At 46.1% G+C, this 18,478-nt stretch overlaps 1 protein-coding gene across 1 annotated transcript in view; it reads left to right on the top strand.

The window, feature by feature from the left end:
- Positions 1–18,478, top strand: part of DDA1 (DET1 and DDB1 associated 1) — a 222,201-nt gene that overhangs the window by 68,826 nt on the left and 134,897 nt on the right. Inside the window, exon 5 of the mRNA XM_044090658.1 lies at positions 911–923. Coding sequence (XP_043946593.1) covers positions 911–923 — 13 coding nt within the window. The remainder of the gene's footprint in view (positions 1–910; positions 924–18,478) is intronic.

The raw sequence follows: 18,478 nt of genomic DNA on the forward strand, positions 1-18,478 counted from the left end.
TAAGTATTTGGAACTGTTCATACTCCCCCACCTTGACAAAAGCCCCAGTTCCAGCTGAAGAAAAGCAACCCCAAATCATGATACTAACACCAGCATGCTTCACCGTGGGGATGGTGGTGTTTTGATGGTATGAAGTGTTGTTTTTGCGCCAAATGTAACTTTTGGAATTGTGGCCAAAAAGTTCATCCTTGGTCTCGTCAGACCATAACACATTTTCCTCTCATGCTTTTGGGAGGCTTGATGTATTGTTTTCCAAATTTTAGCCAGGCCTGGATGTATTTCTGTGTAAGAAAAGGCTTCCGTCTTGCAATCCTGCCCCATAGTCCAGATATGTGGAGAATATGGGAGATTGTTCTCACATTGTAGTACACAACCAGTACTTGCCAGAAATTCCTGCAGCTCCTTCAGCGTTGCTGTAGGTGTCTTGGCAGCCTCCCTGACCAGTTTTCATCTCGTCTTTTCACCTGTTTTAGAGGGGCTTCCAGTTCTTTGCAACGTCGCTGCTGTTTCATATTTTCTCCATTTTTTTTGATAACCGTCTTCACTATGTTCCATGGTATATCCAGTGCTGTGGAAATTTTTTTGTACCCTTCTGACTGATGCCTTTCAAGAATGAGATCCCTTTGATGCTTTGTAAGCTCTCTTTGAACCATGGCTTTTGCTGTAGCAGGCAACTAAGTAAATGTAAGGTAAATTCTACTAGGACAGCTGAACTTTATTTAGGATTAATCAGAGTCTCTCTAATCGATGGCATGTGTGTACCCATGAAGACTGAATGCTGTAATTAAATCAAAAGGTGCTTCGACAAAGTATTAGTTTAAGGGTGTGCACTCTTTTTTATGCAGCCAGCGTATTGTATGATCTGATGTTGTTGATCTTTCCATTAATCACTGATGGGTTTGGTTCCTAGCCTTCCGAACAGAGTCTGCCTAATACCAAGCTCGCGCCAGCCAAAAAACCCTTGAGCTAAGCTTCTACCCATAGTGCCCTTCTCCCTGTTGCCTCAGATCTCGTTTGCCACATAGCTGTAAAGCCGCATTTCAGCCGAGCTCTCAGCTTAGTGAAAACCTTTTAATATCTCTCAGAATATTTTTGTAATTTTTTCTTTTTCTTGTGGTTTTATATTGATTATCCTGTAATCTTACAGCTATATTTAGACCTTTCACTCTGTCTACCCGTTTGTTAAACGTTTAAGTACCATTGGTGGTACAGACTTTTTTTCTCTACCCTTGTATTTCTTGAATACCATCATTGGTATTTCTTCTCTTTTTCTCTTTAACTGTCTAGTTGTGTGTTTGTTGACATTTTCTTAGCTTTAGTGTATATTTAGATAGTTTAGAGATAGAGTTTTGAAGTTCTTCTCTAGTATACTACCTGGATTGTTGTGTGTAATTTTCATGATGTTTGATAAAAAGCGCACATCGGATTTTAAGCATTGTGCTTTATGTAAGGGTAAACATCCAATTAGTGACTCCCATGATGATTGTGTTCATTGTTTGAGGGTGCTCCATCTTTCCGTGCAAATCACCTATGTGATTTGTCAGTTTCGGTCAGGGCACCTTGAACAAGCGCAAGAATAAGTTGATTCTGAAGGGCATACTTAAATCGCCCTTTTCAGAGACCCTTTCTGCGATGGAGGTCTCATCCCCTCCAATCAAGGTTAAGAAAAGGTCCCACTCAGTTCCCTCTTCACCATCTGGTGACCAAGGCAAATTGGTTAAGCCTAAAGTGCAGAAGATATCTTCAGAGCATAAGTCTCCTCTGGACCTAGAATGGGAAATTCTGTATCTAATGTCACTCTGTCAAAATGGTTAAGGAACTGCATAAGCTACATTTATTCACTTGCAAAAGAACCTTTGCCACAGAATGTTAAAGCCCATTCTACTAGATCTATGGCAATGTCTGTAGCCTTCCATTCTAGATCTTCTGTGGATGTCTGTGCAGCAGCCACTTGGGCTAAACCCCAAACTTATATAAATCCATTACAAATTTGATGTGGTCTGCAGAGGGAGAGCTGCCTTCGGCTCAGTGGTGCTCAGGAACGTTCTTCCATAAGGGCTGCCCAAGGATCACAAGGTAGCTGGGGATTCTGTCCCATCAGTGATGAATGGAGAGAAGATTAACAACATCAGATAAAGAAGTTATGTCTTACCATAACGTTCCATTTGTGTTCTTTCACTCATCACTTCCCACCCTCCTTCCCCCGCCAAAGGCTCCTGGGAGATACTTTGGGTCCAAGTGGTGTCTTAGAGCATTTGAGCAGAAATGGCCTCTGCTTTACTAGTACAACATGAGCAAACTTGATCTGAGGTAACAGGGAGAAAGCCAATATGGGTAGAAGCTTAGCTCGAGAGTTTTTGGCTGGCCTTGGTATTGGGCCGATTCATTTCCTAGGGCTCAGAACCGGACCCATCAGTGATGAAAGGTCAACAGCACAGATGGAACGTTATGGTAAGACACAACTTTTTTTTTTATTATTTTATTTTTTTTCCCTAACAGATATTTGTTTATCAATTGATTTGTACAGGTTATAGTTCACATTAAAGGTGGGAAAAGTAAAATTACAAAACCCTGGCATTTTAACAGAGGTGTGTAAACTTTTTATATCCACTGTACATTTTCTCTTGCGTGTTACCAGTTTCCCACTCATTTCAACATTGATTTTATGATTTTAGTGTGCATAAGCTAAACAGTTCAGTTGAAAGGCTAAGTTCTTTGCATACTTGCATTCGTACTTTAGACTTGGCCATAATGATTTCAAGTAAAGTAAACTGATACTCCCCTTTCTCATTTAATGGAGGACAGTAGGTATGTAAGGCCAAAAAGATTCAGATTTCCTTCTTTCCTATCTCTCACTGGTCATCTAATAACCTCTTCCTGTTCCCTCCTGTTGTCATGAAGATGTGTTTGAGGCTTTCGATAGCCCTCCCCTTTCTGTCTTTGCATTGACTGTCAAATGGTTGTATTGCATGTAGCCAGTTAAATGGCAAAACTACACAATTTTGCAGAAAATAGTCCCCCACATTTCTGAAGTTGTCTTATAGCTTGAGTGTTTGCGTTGACTAAACATGCTGTAGCCAGAGAGGCTTAGTGCAAGCTTTTAGCTAACTCCGTCTTTTTTTTCAGTGTATGTGAGCCTTAGCACATATGAGGCACTAAGTGAGCTGAATTACTTTACCAGAGTAGTTTTTTGTTTTGTGGTGCTTGAGATGTACAGTTCCTTATTAAACTAGTTTCCCCTCATTTCTAAATTTATTTTGTGATTAAGTGCAGCTGTACAGCAGTCTAGCAATTTTGAGAGGCTGTGGGTTCATCGTAAACCCATGTTTGTACACTTGATTCTGTTGCGACCATTTCTATTTTTAGTACCTTTATTGAATTCTCAAGATAGAGGCATACATTTATATAAAAGAAAACAAATCCTATTAACATATTCCCATTCGCAAACATGTATCTCACACATTTCTTTTGTATATTTTTTCAATCCAATACTACATAAAACTTCCCACACATTTTTCTCAAGATAACACTTTCAGTTTTCTCTGTTGAAATGTTCAGTACTTCAAATACAGCTGGTTTAGTCTTTGATTTCCGTTTTCTAGTAATTGCTTTTTTGACAGCCACTTGAATTAAACTTAAAGCCTTACTATGTCTAGGCAGTTCAGATCCTGTATACTAGTTTAAGAACATCTAAGGAATTTTTTTTTGGTGTTCCACTGTTGCAGTCATCACATTTGGGTTATCCCTCCCAGGGTAGTCTGCCCGAATACCAGAGGCTTAGTATTTCTGTGTCGGTTGCCGTCACTCCAGGACTGACGTCAAGTTTGTCAGTGGTATAAAATAAGGCAGCCTACACCATTACATCAGTCTTTCTTGCCGAGGAGCCCAAAGCAGAAGCAGTTTGCACGAGTGCCAGTCAGCCGCTACCTGAGTTTTCATTTCCAAAGTGAAGTTGAAGCTTTCTAAAGCTAAATACCCCTTTGGGTATCCTATTTTCTCACTGTAACTGATGTCAGAAAAAGTTAACAATTGTCTTGCCTGTGGAAAGCAAATACCACACAGAGACTTTCATTCTTACTGAGTCATTTGCTTAGCCCCCAACCACTACGTCCCCCTACTTTTGTGCTTTGTTGAACGCCAGAACTATGTAGTCAGACCCATATTGTAGCTAGATATTTTTGCTGTCAGTCCTAGAATTCCAATATGGCTTCGGTAAGCCATCCGACAGCAGATGATCTGAAAAAACGTAAGGATAAAGACAGACCACACAGGTCCAAACCTACCAACGACACTTCTGTTAAGCTAGTCGTTAGTTCTCTGGTCCTCAGTGAGGCGCTTTCGCAGCCCCTGATGCCCGCTTCTGTGGATTTGCAGGCCGCTACCAAGACCCTTTCTGAGTTCAGTATGCCTCGAGACTCTTAATCGACTAAGTATCCTGTGGATGTCTCTACCTTGCATGGGTCTGGAGCCACTGAGCATTCACTGGCTTCTGAGGAAGTACTTTGCACTACCGATTCTCGACACAAACTTGACTTCTTTTGCATTATTTCGAAAGCTGCCAAGTTTCTAAGGCCCAGGGTACGAACCACACCCAAGAAACCGACGACCCAATATTAGGCACACCTGCTTCCTTGCCTCAGTCCCAAATGCTTAAAATGGTGGAAGACCTTATAATGCTGATCAGGGGAAGCTAGGCTACCCCTTCCAAAAGAAAGAGATTTGTCCCCAGTAGATGTTCTTCATCTCACATTGCTGCAGTCCTTACATATGGGTAGTCCGCTGTCCTCGGTCGGCCCGAATACCAAAGTATTAGGCTGACGTCGGTCAAGGCGCTTTAAACTGACATCAGGACGTCGGGGTACAAAAGCCCATGACCGACGTCATTTCCTCAGTCTTTTTTGCCGCATGGTCCGATGCAGAAGCAGCGTTGCAAGTGCCGTTCGGCGTTCTGAAATTTTTCGAGTTCGGAGTTTCAGACCGAATCAAAGTTGGCTAAGTACCCCGTTGGGGAATATTTTGTTTTTTTCTTGCCTCAGTGTTTTACCGGATGTCAGAAAAAGTGAATAACTGTATTTCTTGTGGGAAACAAATACCGCATAGGGATTATCATTCTTTGTGTATTCCTTGTTTGGGGCCTGAGCACGACGTTGTTGGGTGTCGCTTTTGTGCTAGGTTCAATAAGCGCACTATTAAGTGAAGGTTAGATTGTGCTAGGCTGGTCTTCGGGAAGCGGTGCAATTATAATATGCCGTCGGATTCTCCGGCGCCCGCTTCTTCGAAGAAGCGCAAAGACAAAGCAGTTAAACCCAGGCAAGAAGAGTCGTCCGTTCCGGACGTCGGTTCTTTAGAGGCGTCAGTGGAACCGGTGGTTCCGACGGAGGCTTCTCTGGAGTCCCAGGGGGAGACTTTGATATTGCAGGATGTGGCCTCTCAGGAGGCAGGTCAGGCTGAAGGGGCTTCCCAAGTTACTGTTCTCCCCTCCCTTCCTAGGGTGGTTAGGCCCTCTCCTTCTGTTTCCAAGGCTTCTCCCAGAGGCAGGCCAGGTTTAGCTTCTGTTGGTGTCACTCCTAGTGCAGCAGGGTCTATGCCCAAGAAGCACATGCTTAAAATGGCAGAAGATTTGATTACTCTGATTAGAGGTTCTTTGCCCCTCCTGATAAGAGGCCTAGGGTGGAGCCAGAGTTGGGGAGTTTTGAGCAGGCTTCGATGTTTCTGAGTCTTGGCTGAAGACTTGCAGGAGTACTCTCCTTATTCTGATTCTGATGCAGATGATTCAACTCCTTCTGCTTCTCCTCCAGAGGATTTTTCTTTTCAGAGACTCTTCATTCCATGAGGGAACATTTTAAGTGGGAAGGTCAGGACTTCTCTGATTCCAGGAAAAGGCTTAGGGAATTTTTGCTTTTGCCCCAGCATAGGCCCTTGGCTATACCTCCTGTTCTGGATGTTGTGGAAGATGTGTTTGCAGAGGCTTCACTTAATCCTGATTCTCTGCCTCCTGCTCCTGTTAAACCGGATAGGTATTACAGGGTGCCTGAGGCTCATAAATATCTTTATAAGAGTCCTAGGGCGGACCCAGAAACTGTTAGTCAGGGACCTAAGGGTGTCAAGGCCTCTGTTGTAAAAATCCGGTTCCTCCAGATAAAGAGGCCAGAGCTTTGGATAGATGGGGAAAGAAAGTCTATACATCTTCTACCCTAGCTATGAGGGCTTTGAATTGCCAGTTTCATATGTTGAAATATCAAAACTATCTTCTTTCTCAATTGAAGTCTAAGGTGGATGCTCTGGCGGAAGGCATTGAGTGTAAAGAGTTACAAGATTTGGTGCATGTTTCAGAGCAGGTGGGTAAGCATTCTTTACAATGTGGTTTTGATGCTGTACAGGCCTCGTCTAGGGTGGCTGCCACTGGTTCAGTTCTTCGCAGGCACGCATGGCTGAGGGATCAGAATTTATCTGACCATGTTAAGACAAGGATTTTGGATGCTCCTTTACAGTCTGATGTGTTGTTTGGTCCACCTGTGGAGTCACTCTTGAAGAAAATGGACTCTTGAAGAAAATGGAAGACAAGGCTAAGTCCATGCAGGCTGTTAAAGATTTTTTGCGAGTACAGCCTCCAAAGTTTAGTAGGAATTGGCCTGCTAAGGGATGGACGTATCCTTCTTATGATTCTCAGTCTAGGGGCAGATCTAGACGTGGTAGGGGCAGAGCTCAGAGTTCTTTCAGACCTAGAACAGGGAGTTCACCTGCACAATCTTCGGGTGAGGGCAGGGGCCAGTCCTTTCGTAAACAGGCCCAGTGACCTACCTTTTCAGCTGCCAGATCCTTCTTGCCTGGCAGCTCCTTTGGGAGGAAGGTTGGCACTCTTCAAGGAAAATTGGGATTTGATTACCCAAGACAAATGGGTATTGGATATCATACACCGAGGTTACAAGTTTTATTTCCATACCTTGCCTCCTTTCAAAGGCATGCCGGACGTTTCTCCTCAGCAAAGACTAGAGGCTCACAAACAAATTTCTCTGCTACTTCAAATAGGGGCCATACAACCGGTCCCTCTGCCAGAAGTGGGCCTAGGATTTTATTCTTGCCTGTTCCTAATACCAAAGAAAGGGAACACGTGGAGACCAATCTTGGATTTATCTATCCTCAACACATATCTGGACATTCCCAAGTTCAAAATGTTGACGTTACAACAGCTTTTACCTCTGCTGGGCAAAGATCACTGGATGGTGACTCTGGATCTCAAGGAGGCTTACTTTCATGTTCCTATCAGGCTCAGTTGCAGAAAGTATCTGCGTTTTCGGTCTGGGACTTCTCATTATCAGTTCTCTGCATTGCCCTTTGGCTTATCTACTGCGCCCAGAGTGTTCACGAAGGTTCTGGCTCCAGTGATAGCTTTCTTCAGGCTAAGAGGAATACAGATCTATCCTTATTTGGACGATTGCCTGATTCTGGCCCAAGGAAAGGACGAACTTCTTCATCATTTACAGTATGTGATAGCAGTGCTAAGATGCCTGGGGTATTCTGTGAACGAAATAAAGTCCAGTCTAGTACCCTCTCAGGACATGTGCTTTCTGGGTGTGAGACTGAATACAGCATCCCAGATGGCCTTTTGACCCCGGACAAACAAAAGAATCTTTCTCTTTACTTCCATCAATTGTCTCATCAGTCCAGGCTGACTGCAAGGACAGTCCTTCAAGCCTTGGGGTTCATGGCATCTTGTATTCTGGTGCTTCCCAATGCCAAACTGCATATGAGGAAGCTACAATTGTATCTCAAAATGTATGGACACAGCACTGCCAAGATATGGACACTGTCATTCAGATAATACCTTGCATTCAAAAGGAATTTTTGTGGTGGGCTCAGGAATGTCACCTAAACAAGGGACTCTCTGTGACCCGGCCAGAGGCGAGTCAGATTCTAACGACAGATGCCTCAGACAAAGCTTGGGAGCTCATCTAAATGGAAAGTGGGTACAAGACACGTGGCCTGCCAGACTTCAACATCTACATATCAACTTGAAGGAGATGTTAGCAGTCCAATTTGCATTAATAGCTTTCAAGGATTTACTTCTTCCAGGGCAGGTGTTGGTTCTAACAGACAACACAACTGTCATGTGGTACATCAACAAGCAAGGGGAACGATTCTTATCCTCTATGCAGACAAGCAATGATTTTGTGGGAGACTGCTCTCAGTTTACAGCTAAATCTTCAGGCAAGGTTTCTGCCGGGAGCACAGAACTCCTTAGCAGATGTGTTGAGCAGACAAATTATGGATCCCCACGAGTGGAAATTGGATCCTCATGTGTTTCAGAAATTGACAGTGTTATGGGGAACTCCAGACATAGATCTGTTAGCTTCTCCACTAAACTACCAGCTGCCAAAGTTTTGCAGAAAAAGGTTTCATCCCACAGCTTGGAAAGTGGATGCTCTCTCATTCAATTGGAGCAATCTTCATGTGTATGCCTTTCCACCTCTGCCTCTCCTCCCAAAGGTACTCCTGAAGGTCAGACAGGACAAGCCAAAGATGATTTTAATAGCTCCAGATTGGCCTCGACAGCACTGGTACCCATTACTGAGAAGTCTGGTTCAGGAGCCTCCATGGCCTTTGCCTTCGATTCCTCACCTGCTGTCTCAGGAGAACAGTCATTTACTCAATGTCAAACTTCACTCTCTACATCTAACAGCCTGGCATATTCTGTTTTAAACCCTGGAGGGTCTCAGCTTCCACAGCAAGTTTTGAATGTTATTTTGGAGGCCAGAAGGCCTAGTACAAGGAAAGTGTATGCAGATAAATGGAGGAGATTTTTATTTTGGAGTACAGCAAAGGAATTTGATGTTTCTAAGCCTAATTTAAGTGTGGCTCTTCAATATCTTACTGAGTTACTGGACAAAGGTTTGTCCTTCTCCTCTATTAAGGTTCATGCTGCAGCAATTTCTGCTCATTATGACTGTGACCCACCATTGTTTTCTCATCCTTTGTTTAAACAATTCCTTAGAGGGGCAAAGAATATAAGACCCCCACGTAGAGCTCCTACTCCTGCTTGGGATCTCAATTTTGTGTTGGAGAAACTCACTCTACAACCTTTTGAGCCTGCAGCTACTGCCGAGTTGAAATATTTATCATGGAAGACTGCTTTTTTGTTGGCCATTACCTCTGCGAGAAGGGTTTCTGAATTACAGGCCCTTATGGCGGTTGAGCCTTTCTTAATTTTCCATAAGGATAGGGTATCTTTACGCACTAATCCTTCCTTTATGCCTAAAGTGGTTTCTAGTGTGGCTTTAAACCAAACTATTCATTTGCCTACTTTTATGCAAACCCCCAAAATAAAGGGGAAAAGATTTTGCACACTTTGGATATACACAGGCAGTTGCGATATTATTTGAGCAGAACTAAAGGGTTCAGGCAGTCTCAGCAGTTATTTGTTTCATTTGCTTTGGGTTCTCAGGGCAAGCCTGTTTCAAAACAAACTATTTCTAAGTGGATTGGGTTTTGTATTGCTTTCTGTTATTCCCATCATGGTAAGGAGATTCCAGCTGGGATTAGGCCTCATTCCACTAGGGCTACTGCCACTTCTACAGCTTTTTAAGGGGTGGCAACTAAAGATATTTTGGAGGCAGCTACTTGGAGTTCAGTGCATACTTTCTCTAAGCATTACCACCTTCCACTTTACTCTAAATCTAGGGCTGGTTTTGCCACTGCAATTTTACAGGGCATTTTGGCAGCTCCTAATGCTTTATAGTTTTGCCATCCTCCCTTACCTCTGCTTTGGGATTCTACCCATATGTAAGGACTGCAGCAATGTGAGATGAAGAACATAGTACAGTTTTGTACCTACCATAAATGTAGATGTTCGAAGATCCACATTGCTGCAGTCCAATTTACCCTCCCTCCTTCCCCTCTGTTGTTGAAGGTGGTGGTGTGGTTTGTGTTGTACATATTGTAAATATGGTTAGTGCACGGGTGGTTGGTTAGTTTTTGCTGTTTTTTTGGCTTTGGCCTTTCTTGTTAGGGCCTTCTGACATCTGGGGCAAGAAAAGACTGAGGAAATGACGTCGGTCATGCGCTTTTGTACCCTGACGTCCTGATGTCAGTTTAAAGCGCCTTGACCGACGTCAGCCTAATACTTTGGTATTCGGGCCGACCGAGGACAGCGGACTACCCATATGTAAGGACTGCAGCAATGTGGATCTTCGAACATCTACATTTATGGTAGGTACAAAACTGTACTTTTTATCTGAACAGGAGTCCGATGACTCTGTATCTGAATATGAAGACATGCAACCCCTCTCTGCTTATGAAGATTCTGATTGCAACGGAATCCATTCCTTCAGTCTCTCCAACAAAGGACTTTTCCTTTGGGGAACCCTACATACTTTAAGGGAGCTTTTCCAATGGGAATGTCAGGACTACCCTCAGTCTAAAAAGAGACTCTGGGAATTCTTAGATCTTCCACAGCACAGACCTCTGGACATTCCTCCTGTATTGGATGTTGTGGATGATATTTTTATTGAATCCAGTTTGACTCCTGACACCCTCCCTACTGCTCCCGGGAAACCTGACCAGTACTATAGAGTCCCTGACTCTCACAAATTTCTTTTCAAAAATCCTACTGCTGACCCCCGAGGTTATTTCTCAAGGGCCTAAAGGAATTAAAGCAACTTCTGCTAAGAAACCCACCCCCTCAGACAGGGATTCCTAAGCATTAGACAGATTGGGTAAAAAGGTGTACACCTCTGCTACTCTTGCTATTAGAGCACTAAATTGTCAGTTCCATAGGCTAAAATTTCAGCAACATACCGTGCAACTTCTCAAACAAAAATCATCTTTTCCTACTTGTGCAGAAAATAGTTACAAGAGTTAATGCACTCTGCAAGTCAAGTAACTAAGCACACCTTACAATTTGGTTTTGATGCCCTAGAAGCATATTGCAGGGCAGCAGTCACTGCTTCTTTCCTTAGAAGGCATGCTTGGCTTAAGGAACAGCCCTTGCCAGCCCATGTCAAGTCCAAATTAGTGGACGCACCCTTGCACAAAGACAGCTTATTTGGCACCAAGGCAGAGGAGGTGTTAAAGATGGAAGAAAAAGCCAAATCTGTGCAGACAGTTAAGGACTTCTTGCAGATCCATTAGGCACTGGTCTTTTCCTGTCCCCTCCAGGTCAGCTCAGCCCAGACCCCGGGGAAGCAGGCCCCCCCAGGGAATGCAGAGATCTAAGCAATGGAGTGCTGCCTCTTAAAAACCATGGAGTGCTAAGCCACTCCCTCACGGTAAGAGCTCTCAATGACTTTCCACTTCCACCCCCTCCCTCTGCCCACCTGCTCTTGCCCCTAGAAGGAAAACTCTCCATCTGAAGTAGTTAACTTCATTTTATCTGCAACCTGTGGGTATTTGGCTCCGAGCTGGCAACTTTTTTTTCTCTCATCTGCTCCAAGCTCCGAGCTCCTCCCCTTACCCATAATACCCTACCATCTCCTATCTTCCCTCAGATCTTGTTTGCCGTGCCAGTAGTGTGCTTCATGGTCTCCTTTGCTCTGAGCTCGGGGATAGTAAGTAGAAACTTTTTTGCTGATATCTAGGTGTGCTTGACTACGATTTCCCTTCCTCCCATTCTGTAGTATCGCATTTGGTTGTTGGTGTAAAAAAAAAAAAAAAAAAAAAAATTTCTATTAGAGTAGTAGTTAGGCCTGCCCCTCCCCTACCTGTGTGTGTGTGGTTTTTGGAAAGGTAGTGCTTATACCTTGGAGTGCAGGACTATGGCTGACCAGACAAAGCCTGTGTTCAAAAAATGTACAAAGTGTGGCTATAAGCTTTCCCATGCCGATGGTCTCACACTGTGTGCGATATGCTTAGGAGTGGCACATTTATCCACTCAATGTGCTGTCTGTTCAGGTTTCAACCCTAGGGCCCTTGGGGATCGTAAGGCCAAGCTAGTTACCAAAGGCCTTCTCCCTGTTGCCATGCTGGAATCTGCCTCTGTCACTATTGTACCACCCCAGACAGGAACTTTACCTCCCTCCACGTCTGGCGTTGGGTCTTCAAAGGACCGATCTTCAGTCAGCGAGTCTGACAAAGATAAGGACAAAGAAAAAGAGAAGGAAAAGGAAAGGTGCAGAGAAGAAAGGGAGAAAAAGGACAGGCATCGTAAGAGATCCCCAGACAGGGAGCTCTTTCTCAGCCCCCCCATCTAAGACCATGAGGCCTGTTTCTCCTCGGCTCCGGTCTCCTCGTCCTCACCGGAGCCGTTGGAACATTCGGACCTGAGGCCCTCCACCCCACTGCGCAGACCAGCCAGATCTGAGTCGGTGGCCTCTTCGTGGTCGACTCGGAACCTATCGAACATGGATATGGACAGGATGATGCAGAGATTTATTCAGACCCAAATTCAGATGGGAGTCTTGCCAGGTCCCTCTCTCTGGAGGGGTGACCTTCATGCCTCTTTTCCGCCCCATCTCTCCTTCCCCGATCCGTGCTTCGGGGCTCTCGGATCCGAGGTTTTTCAAAGCTGGTAGCTCGGTGCCAACTGTTCCTCCAACCTCGACTCCGGCTGTCAACTTGAGTTCCTCGGATCCAACTTGTTCGGATCCGAGTGACACTCTGAGCCGTGGACAGGGAGTCTGACCCGGGGGAATGGATTCTTCGGCTCAGACTCTTTCGGACCCGATCTGTTCCCTCGGACCTCAGGGTACCCTGTCTTCAGCTCCGGTCCCCGCTTCGGATCCAGGAGGACTTCTCCCTCGGCCTTCAAAGTGGTGGAGAGGGTTCTCTCCCAGGGATTGAGACCCCAGCCCATCTCCTCGGATACCACCCAGGCTCCCCTGGATTTGGCAACGACTCCCTTCATCCTGAGACAGCCCATGCCAGCGGATCCCCAGGTCATTTTCCCTGAGGAAACCCCTGCAGCTCGCGGATCCCCATCTGAAAGTCCCACTGAAGAGGTTCACCATAAGCGCAAGTGCAAAAGGAGGCACTTGGGCTCCCCCGAGTCTCTCGCCACTGACACTGACTTAGATGAAGGAGAAGGTTCCCCCATGTCACCTCCCGAAGACGTCTCCTTCGGAGAAATTATGGAGATCCTCCGCCAGAGAGGAGGTTGGTCAGCCCCAAAACCTTCTGGGGATGAGTCAGTGTTCCTGGAGGCCTTTGGCACGGGCCCATCTACTTCCTGGGTGTCCCCACCAGTAGATCCCTTGGTGGACCTCATCACCACGAGGGCATGGAAGGAGCCCGACACCGTAGAGCCCAACCCCATGCGCCCTGACAAGATTTTATCTCCCCCTTCTGATAGACAACCCTAGTCGAAAGGAGCCCCAGTTGATGCTATGTTGGTCGCAGCGGCCACAAAGAAGGAACTAGCACAGGAGTTCCTTAGTCCACCCTCCAGGCAAGGAGTCCAGGTCGATGGATAGGTTTGGGAAGCGCATATACTCAGCAACTTTTTCTATCTGTGCGCTGAATTATTTGGCACGTGATTCGGCTTCAGCGAGACCTTGCTTCGGAATTCGCTGACTCGCCCCCAGAGTCTTTATCGTCGCAGGACAGACAGCTGTTCTCGGTGAAAATGTCTGCTCTGAAGTCGGTCTCAAACGCATCTATGCAGCTACTTTCCCATGCCACGGAAGGAGCAGCTAGAGCGGTTGGGACAGGGATAGCCTTGAGGTGTCATGCCTGGCTCAGATTGTGTCGGTTCACAGACCCTTTCAAGGCGTCGTTTATCAACGCTCACTGTGACTGTTCTTCCCTCTTTGGGCAAACAGTACGTGACAAACTTGTCCAGAGCGAAAAGGACGGGAAGACTTTGTCTGCCATCGGAGTCCGCTTCTCTAACCCTCTGCCATCCTTTTCTAGGAATCAGAGGGCAGAAGATGATGTGGTTCAGAAAATCTCAGTTTTCCCGGGATTCTCAGGACAACTATTCCCCCAGAGGCAGAGGGGGACAGGATCGACACCGACCCAGAGGTAGAGGGGGTCCCAGGAATTTTGGGTCTAGGGAACCCTTCTCTGATAGACCTGGTCAACAGCCCTGAGGGGTTGCCCAACTGTCCTACTCTGGAGGCAGACTGGGGACGATTGTCCTTACACCCAGCGGCATGGGAGTCCATTACGACAAATCGCTGGGTTCTTCAGAGGTTACTCGATTCCTTTCGTTGCCTCTCCAAATATTACAAAACCCTTCCCGGATGTTCCACCCGCTCACAGGGAGGCCGCAGCTGTAGAGGTTTCAAAGCTGCTTCTCAAACAAGCCATCGAAAAGCCCCCCCCCCCCCCCCCATCAGTCTGGATTAGGCATCTACTCAAGGTTCTTTTTGGTGCCAAAAAAGACTGGGGTCCTCAAGCCCATTCTAGACCTGTCAACATTAAACCTGTCGGTAGCCAAATAGAAATTCCGGATGGTCACCCTACAGTCCATTCTACCTCATCTCAGAGAGTACGACTGGATGTGCTCGTTAGACCTTCAGGATGCTTACTACCACATGAAAATACACAAGCTCCAGGAGGTTTCTGTGCTTCCAGCTGGGAGCCAGTCACTTTCAGTTCAAGCCGTACCCTTTGGCCTCACCACAGCCCCCAGGGTGTTCACCAAGGTAATGGCAGTTGTAGCAGCTCGCCTAAGGCTTCAGGGTATTCAGGTGTTTCCATACCTGGACGACTGGCTCTTCGCTGCGCACAACAAGCATCACTTGTGTCTGGCCCGAGATTATTTCATTCGGTTAGCAGACCTGCTGGGAATTAGTCAATGTTCACAAATCCCATTTGCAGCCAGCACAAATTCTAGACTTCATTGGGGCACGGTTAGACACTTTGCAGATGAAGGTATTCCTAACTCCAGACAGGATTCTACATCTCAGATGCCACATAGCTCGGATAGCGAACTCCAAGTCTTCAAAGGTGAGCGAGGTTCTCCGGGCTCTAGGCTCCATGGCTGCCGTCATATCTATTCTCCCTTATGTGCACCTTCACATGCAGGTTCTTCAATGGACTCTGGCTGTTCAGTGGTCTTGGCTAGACCTTTCCATGGAATTTCCATTCAATATCAGTCACATCTGCAGGACATCTCTTCTTTGGTGGTTAACTTCACTGGAGATATCAAAAGGATGCCCATTTGTGTCACCCCCAGTCCAAACCACAGTGACCATGGATGCCTCCCAACTCTGGTGGGGGGGACACTGTTCAGGAAGGACAGTCCAAGGCACGTGGTCCCAGACAGACCAATTTCCACATAAATGTTCCAGAGATAAGGGCAGTGCTTTTAGCGTTGACAGCCTTTCACACAGTCCTCCCTCTCGGATTGATTGCACTTCAGTCAGACAACATGTCGGTCGTCTGGTATATCACCAAGCAGGGGGGAACCGGATCCTGCCCTCTGTCGTGAGGCCATGAGAGTGTGGGAATGGGCGATTTCCACCGGTCAGTTTCTGATAGCAACGCACATCCCAGGGCGCTCCAACATTTTAGCGGACAGATTGAGCCTGGCCATTCTGATGCCTTATGAGTGGTCTCTGAAACGGTCAGTAGCGGAGGAGATTTTTCTTGCATGGGGTCAGCCTTGCTGCAATTTCTTCACATCTGCTTCCAACGCGAAGTGCAGTGAGTTCTTCGCTCGATTCCCTCACCAGGGGAATTCCCCAGAGACTCTCTAGTCCATTTTTGGACTCCCGGGCTTCTGTATGCTTATCCACCTTTACCTTTCATTCCGAGCTTTCTTCAGAAAGCTTGCCGACTACGGTTCAAAGTGATCCTCATTGTCCCGTTCTGGCCTCGTCCGGTTTAGTTCCCATTCCTTTGGTCTCATCTCTTAGCTCCCCGTGGATTCTGGATCCCTGCCTGGATCTGATTTCCCATCCGTCTGGGGCACGTCCGCCCAATCTGGGCAGCCTCAAGCGAACAGCTTGGTTGCTCCAGTTCCGTTAATTGCCAGGACTCCCGGTCTTTCATCCCAGGTAAAATCCGTTCTGGTGGCCTCTAGACTCCACTAGGAAACTTTATTGCAGTAAATGGAAGCGTTTTTCCATTTGGGCTTCACAGAGAAAAATAGATCCCTTTGCAGCCCTTGTTCCAGCGGTGTTGGATTACCTATCTGGTATCTTTCAGCAAGGAGCTAGTTCCTCCACAGTTAAAGTACAATTGGCAGCCATTTCCAGTTTTCACGTTGGTGAAGACAACATGGCCTTAGCCTCCTCTAGACTGTGTAAGGCTTTTCTTAAAGGTACTTTTCTGTTATGGCCCCCTGTCAAGGATTCTGTACCTCCTTGGGACCTTACTTTTGTTTTACAGGCATTGGTGGCCCCTCCTTTCGAACCTGCAGCTTCGGTGGACTTAAAATTTTTGTCCTGGAAGACAGCTTTCCTAGTCGCCATTACATCAGCTAGGAGGGTTTCTGAGCTTAATGCTCTGTCTGCCGTGCCTCTGTATTTAGTCTTCCATAAGGATAGGGTCGTCTCCCCCCCCCCCCCCCCGCCGTACTAACCCTTCCTTCTTACCTAAAGTGGCATCTGAAGCAAACATAAACCAGTCCATTAATCTGCTTGTTTTCTTTCCCAATTTCAGAAATAAAGGTGAATACAAACTCCATTTGTTAATGTTCATAGACAACTTCGTTTTTATCTTCATAGAATGAAGTCTTTCCGCAAGACTGACCAATTGTTTCCTTTTCCAAAGCGTTTATGGGAAAAGCTATTTCTAAAGTTTCTTTTGCTAGACGGATCACTCTTTGCATTTCACATGCCTACAAAGCAAAAGGTTTATCTCCTCCTGGTATAGTTAAGGCTCACTCTACCAGGTCCATGGCGACTTCTGCTGCTTTTTGGTCCAGGGTACCTTTGGACGATATTTGTACAGCAGCAACATGGGCCAATTCACATACCTTCATTTCCCATTACAAATTGGATCCGATTTCGAGGGGTAGAGCATCCTTTGGCTCTGCGGTGCTCAGGAATATCCTTCCACAAGGGCCACCCAGGATCGGAGTAGCTGGGGACTCTGTCCCACAGGTTGCAGATAAAATTAAGTTAACTACTTCAGATAAAGACGTTATGTACTCACCATAACGTTCCATCTGAATAGTTATACTTCATTTTTCTGCAACATTCCCTCCCTCCATCCCGGACCTTATCCTGTTTTTATGTTTGGTTTATTGGGTTGAGTTGCATATATATATTGTTGCAGCAAACTCGATCTGAGGGAAGATAGGAGATGGTAACGGCATTGTGGGTAAGGGGAGGAGCTCGGAGCAAGTACGAGAAAAAAAAGGTACCGGCTCAGATTCGATACGGATCCGTATACTCGCATGTTGCCAAAAAATGAAGTATAACTACTCGGATGGAACGTTATGGTGAGTATATAACTTCTTTTTTCACGCAAGCACCTGGGCCAACATTACCAATGACCGCTGGGCCTTCAACATAGTGTCCCAGGGATACAAATTTTATTTCCACACTCTACCAACCCCTAAAGGGTTCCCAGATCTTCCCCCAAACCAGTGGGTAGAGGCCAAAAAGCAAGTCCTTTCCCTGCTTTCTATGAGGGCAATAGAGCATGTTCCTGTAGAACAGATAGGCCAAGGTTTCTACTCCAGACTCTTCCTGGTACCCAGAAAAGAGGGCACCTGGCTCCCTGTCCTCGATTTATCCATTCTAAAGACCTTTCTGGTGATACCAAAATTCAAAATGCTCACCCTCCAGCAACTACTACCTATGCTGTCCAAGGATGCTTGGTTAGCCACCCTAGACCTAAAAGGGGCTACCTACACATCACAATCAGGGAATCATGCAGGAAATATCTACGTTTCAGGGCAGGATCACTGCACTTTCAGTTCTCTGCGCTTCCCTTTGGCTTATCCACTGCTCCCAGAGTTTTCACAAATGTTTGGCTCCCGCCATTGATTTTTGCAGGCAAAGAAATTTTCAAATTTACCCATACTTAGATGACTGCCCGACTCGGGCAGACAGGAAAAGCTGCTAAAGCACCTGGCCGTTGTAAAGGACCTACTGACCTCCTTGGGATATACTGTCAATGAAATGAAATCCAAACTAGTACCCACCCAAAAAATTATATTCCTGGGAACAAACCTGGCACAGCATCCCAGATGGCATTCCTTACAGCAGAAAAACGAACCTACCTGACAGCCTACTTCTCAACTATCCACCAGCCCCCAGTTATCCACAAGGAAAATCTGCAAGCTTTGGGGTTCATGGCTTCTTGCATTCTACTCATTCCATATGCCAGACTGCATACGAGATAATTACAATGGTACCTAAAAAGCCTTCGGTGTCAACACTCCCAAGACCTGGAAACTCTTATACCAGTGATACCTTGTTTAAGGAAAGATTTTCTTTGGCGGACAGCAGCATGCTACCACAACAAGGGACTACCCTTCTCACAACCTCACACCCCCCAGGCCCTCACCACAGACTCCTCAGACTATGCCTGGGGTGCACACCTGGACGGCAGGTGCATACAGGGCCAATGGAGCCCACATCAAATA

This window comes from Protopterus annectens, chromosome 13.part0 (genome assembly GCF_019279795.1).
Source record: "Protopterus annectens isolate FY-2018-M chromosome 13.part0, PAN1.0, whole genome shotgun sequence".
NCBI classification, from domain to species: Eukaryota; Metazoa; Chordata; order Ceratodontiformes; family Protopteridae; genus Protopterus; species Protopterus annectens.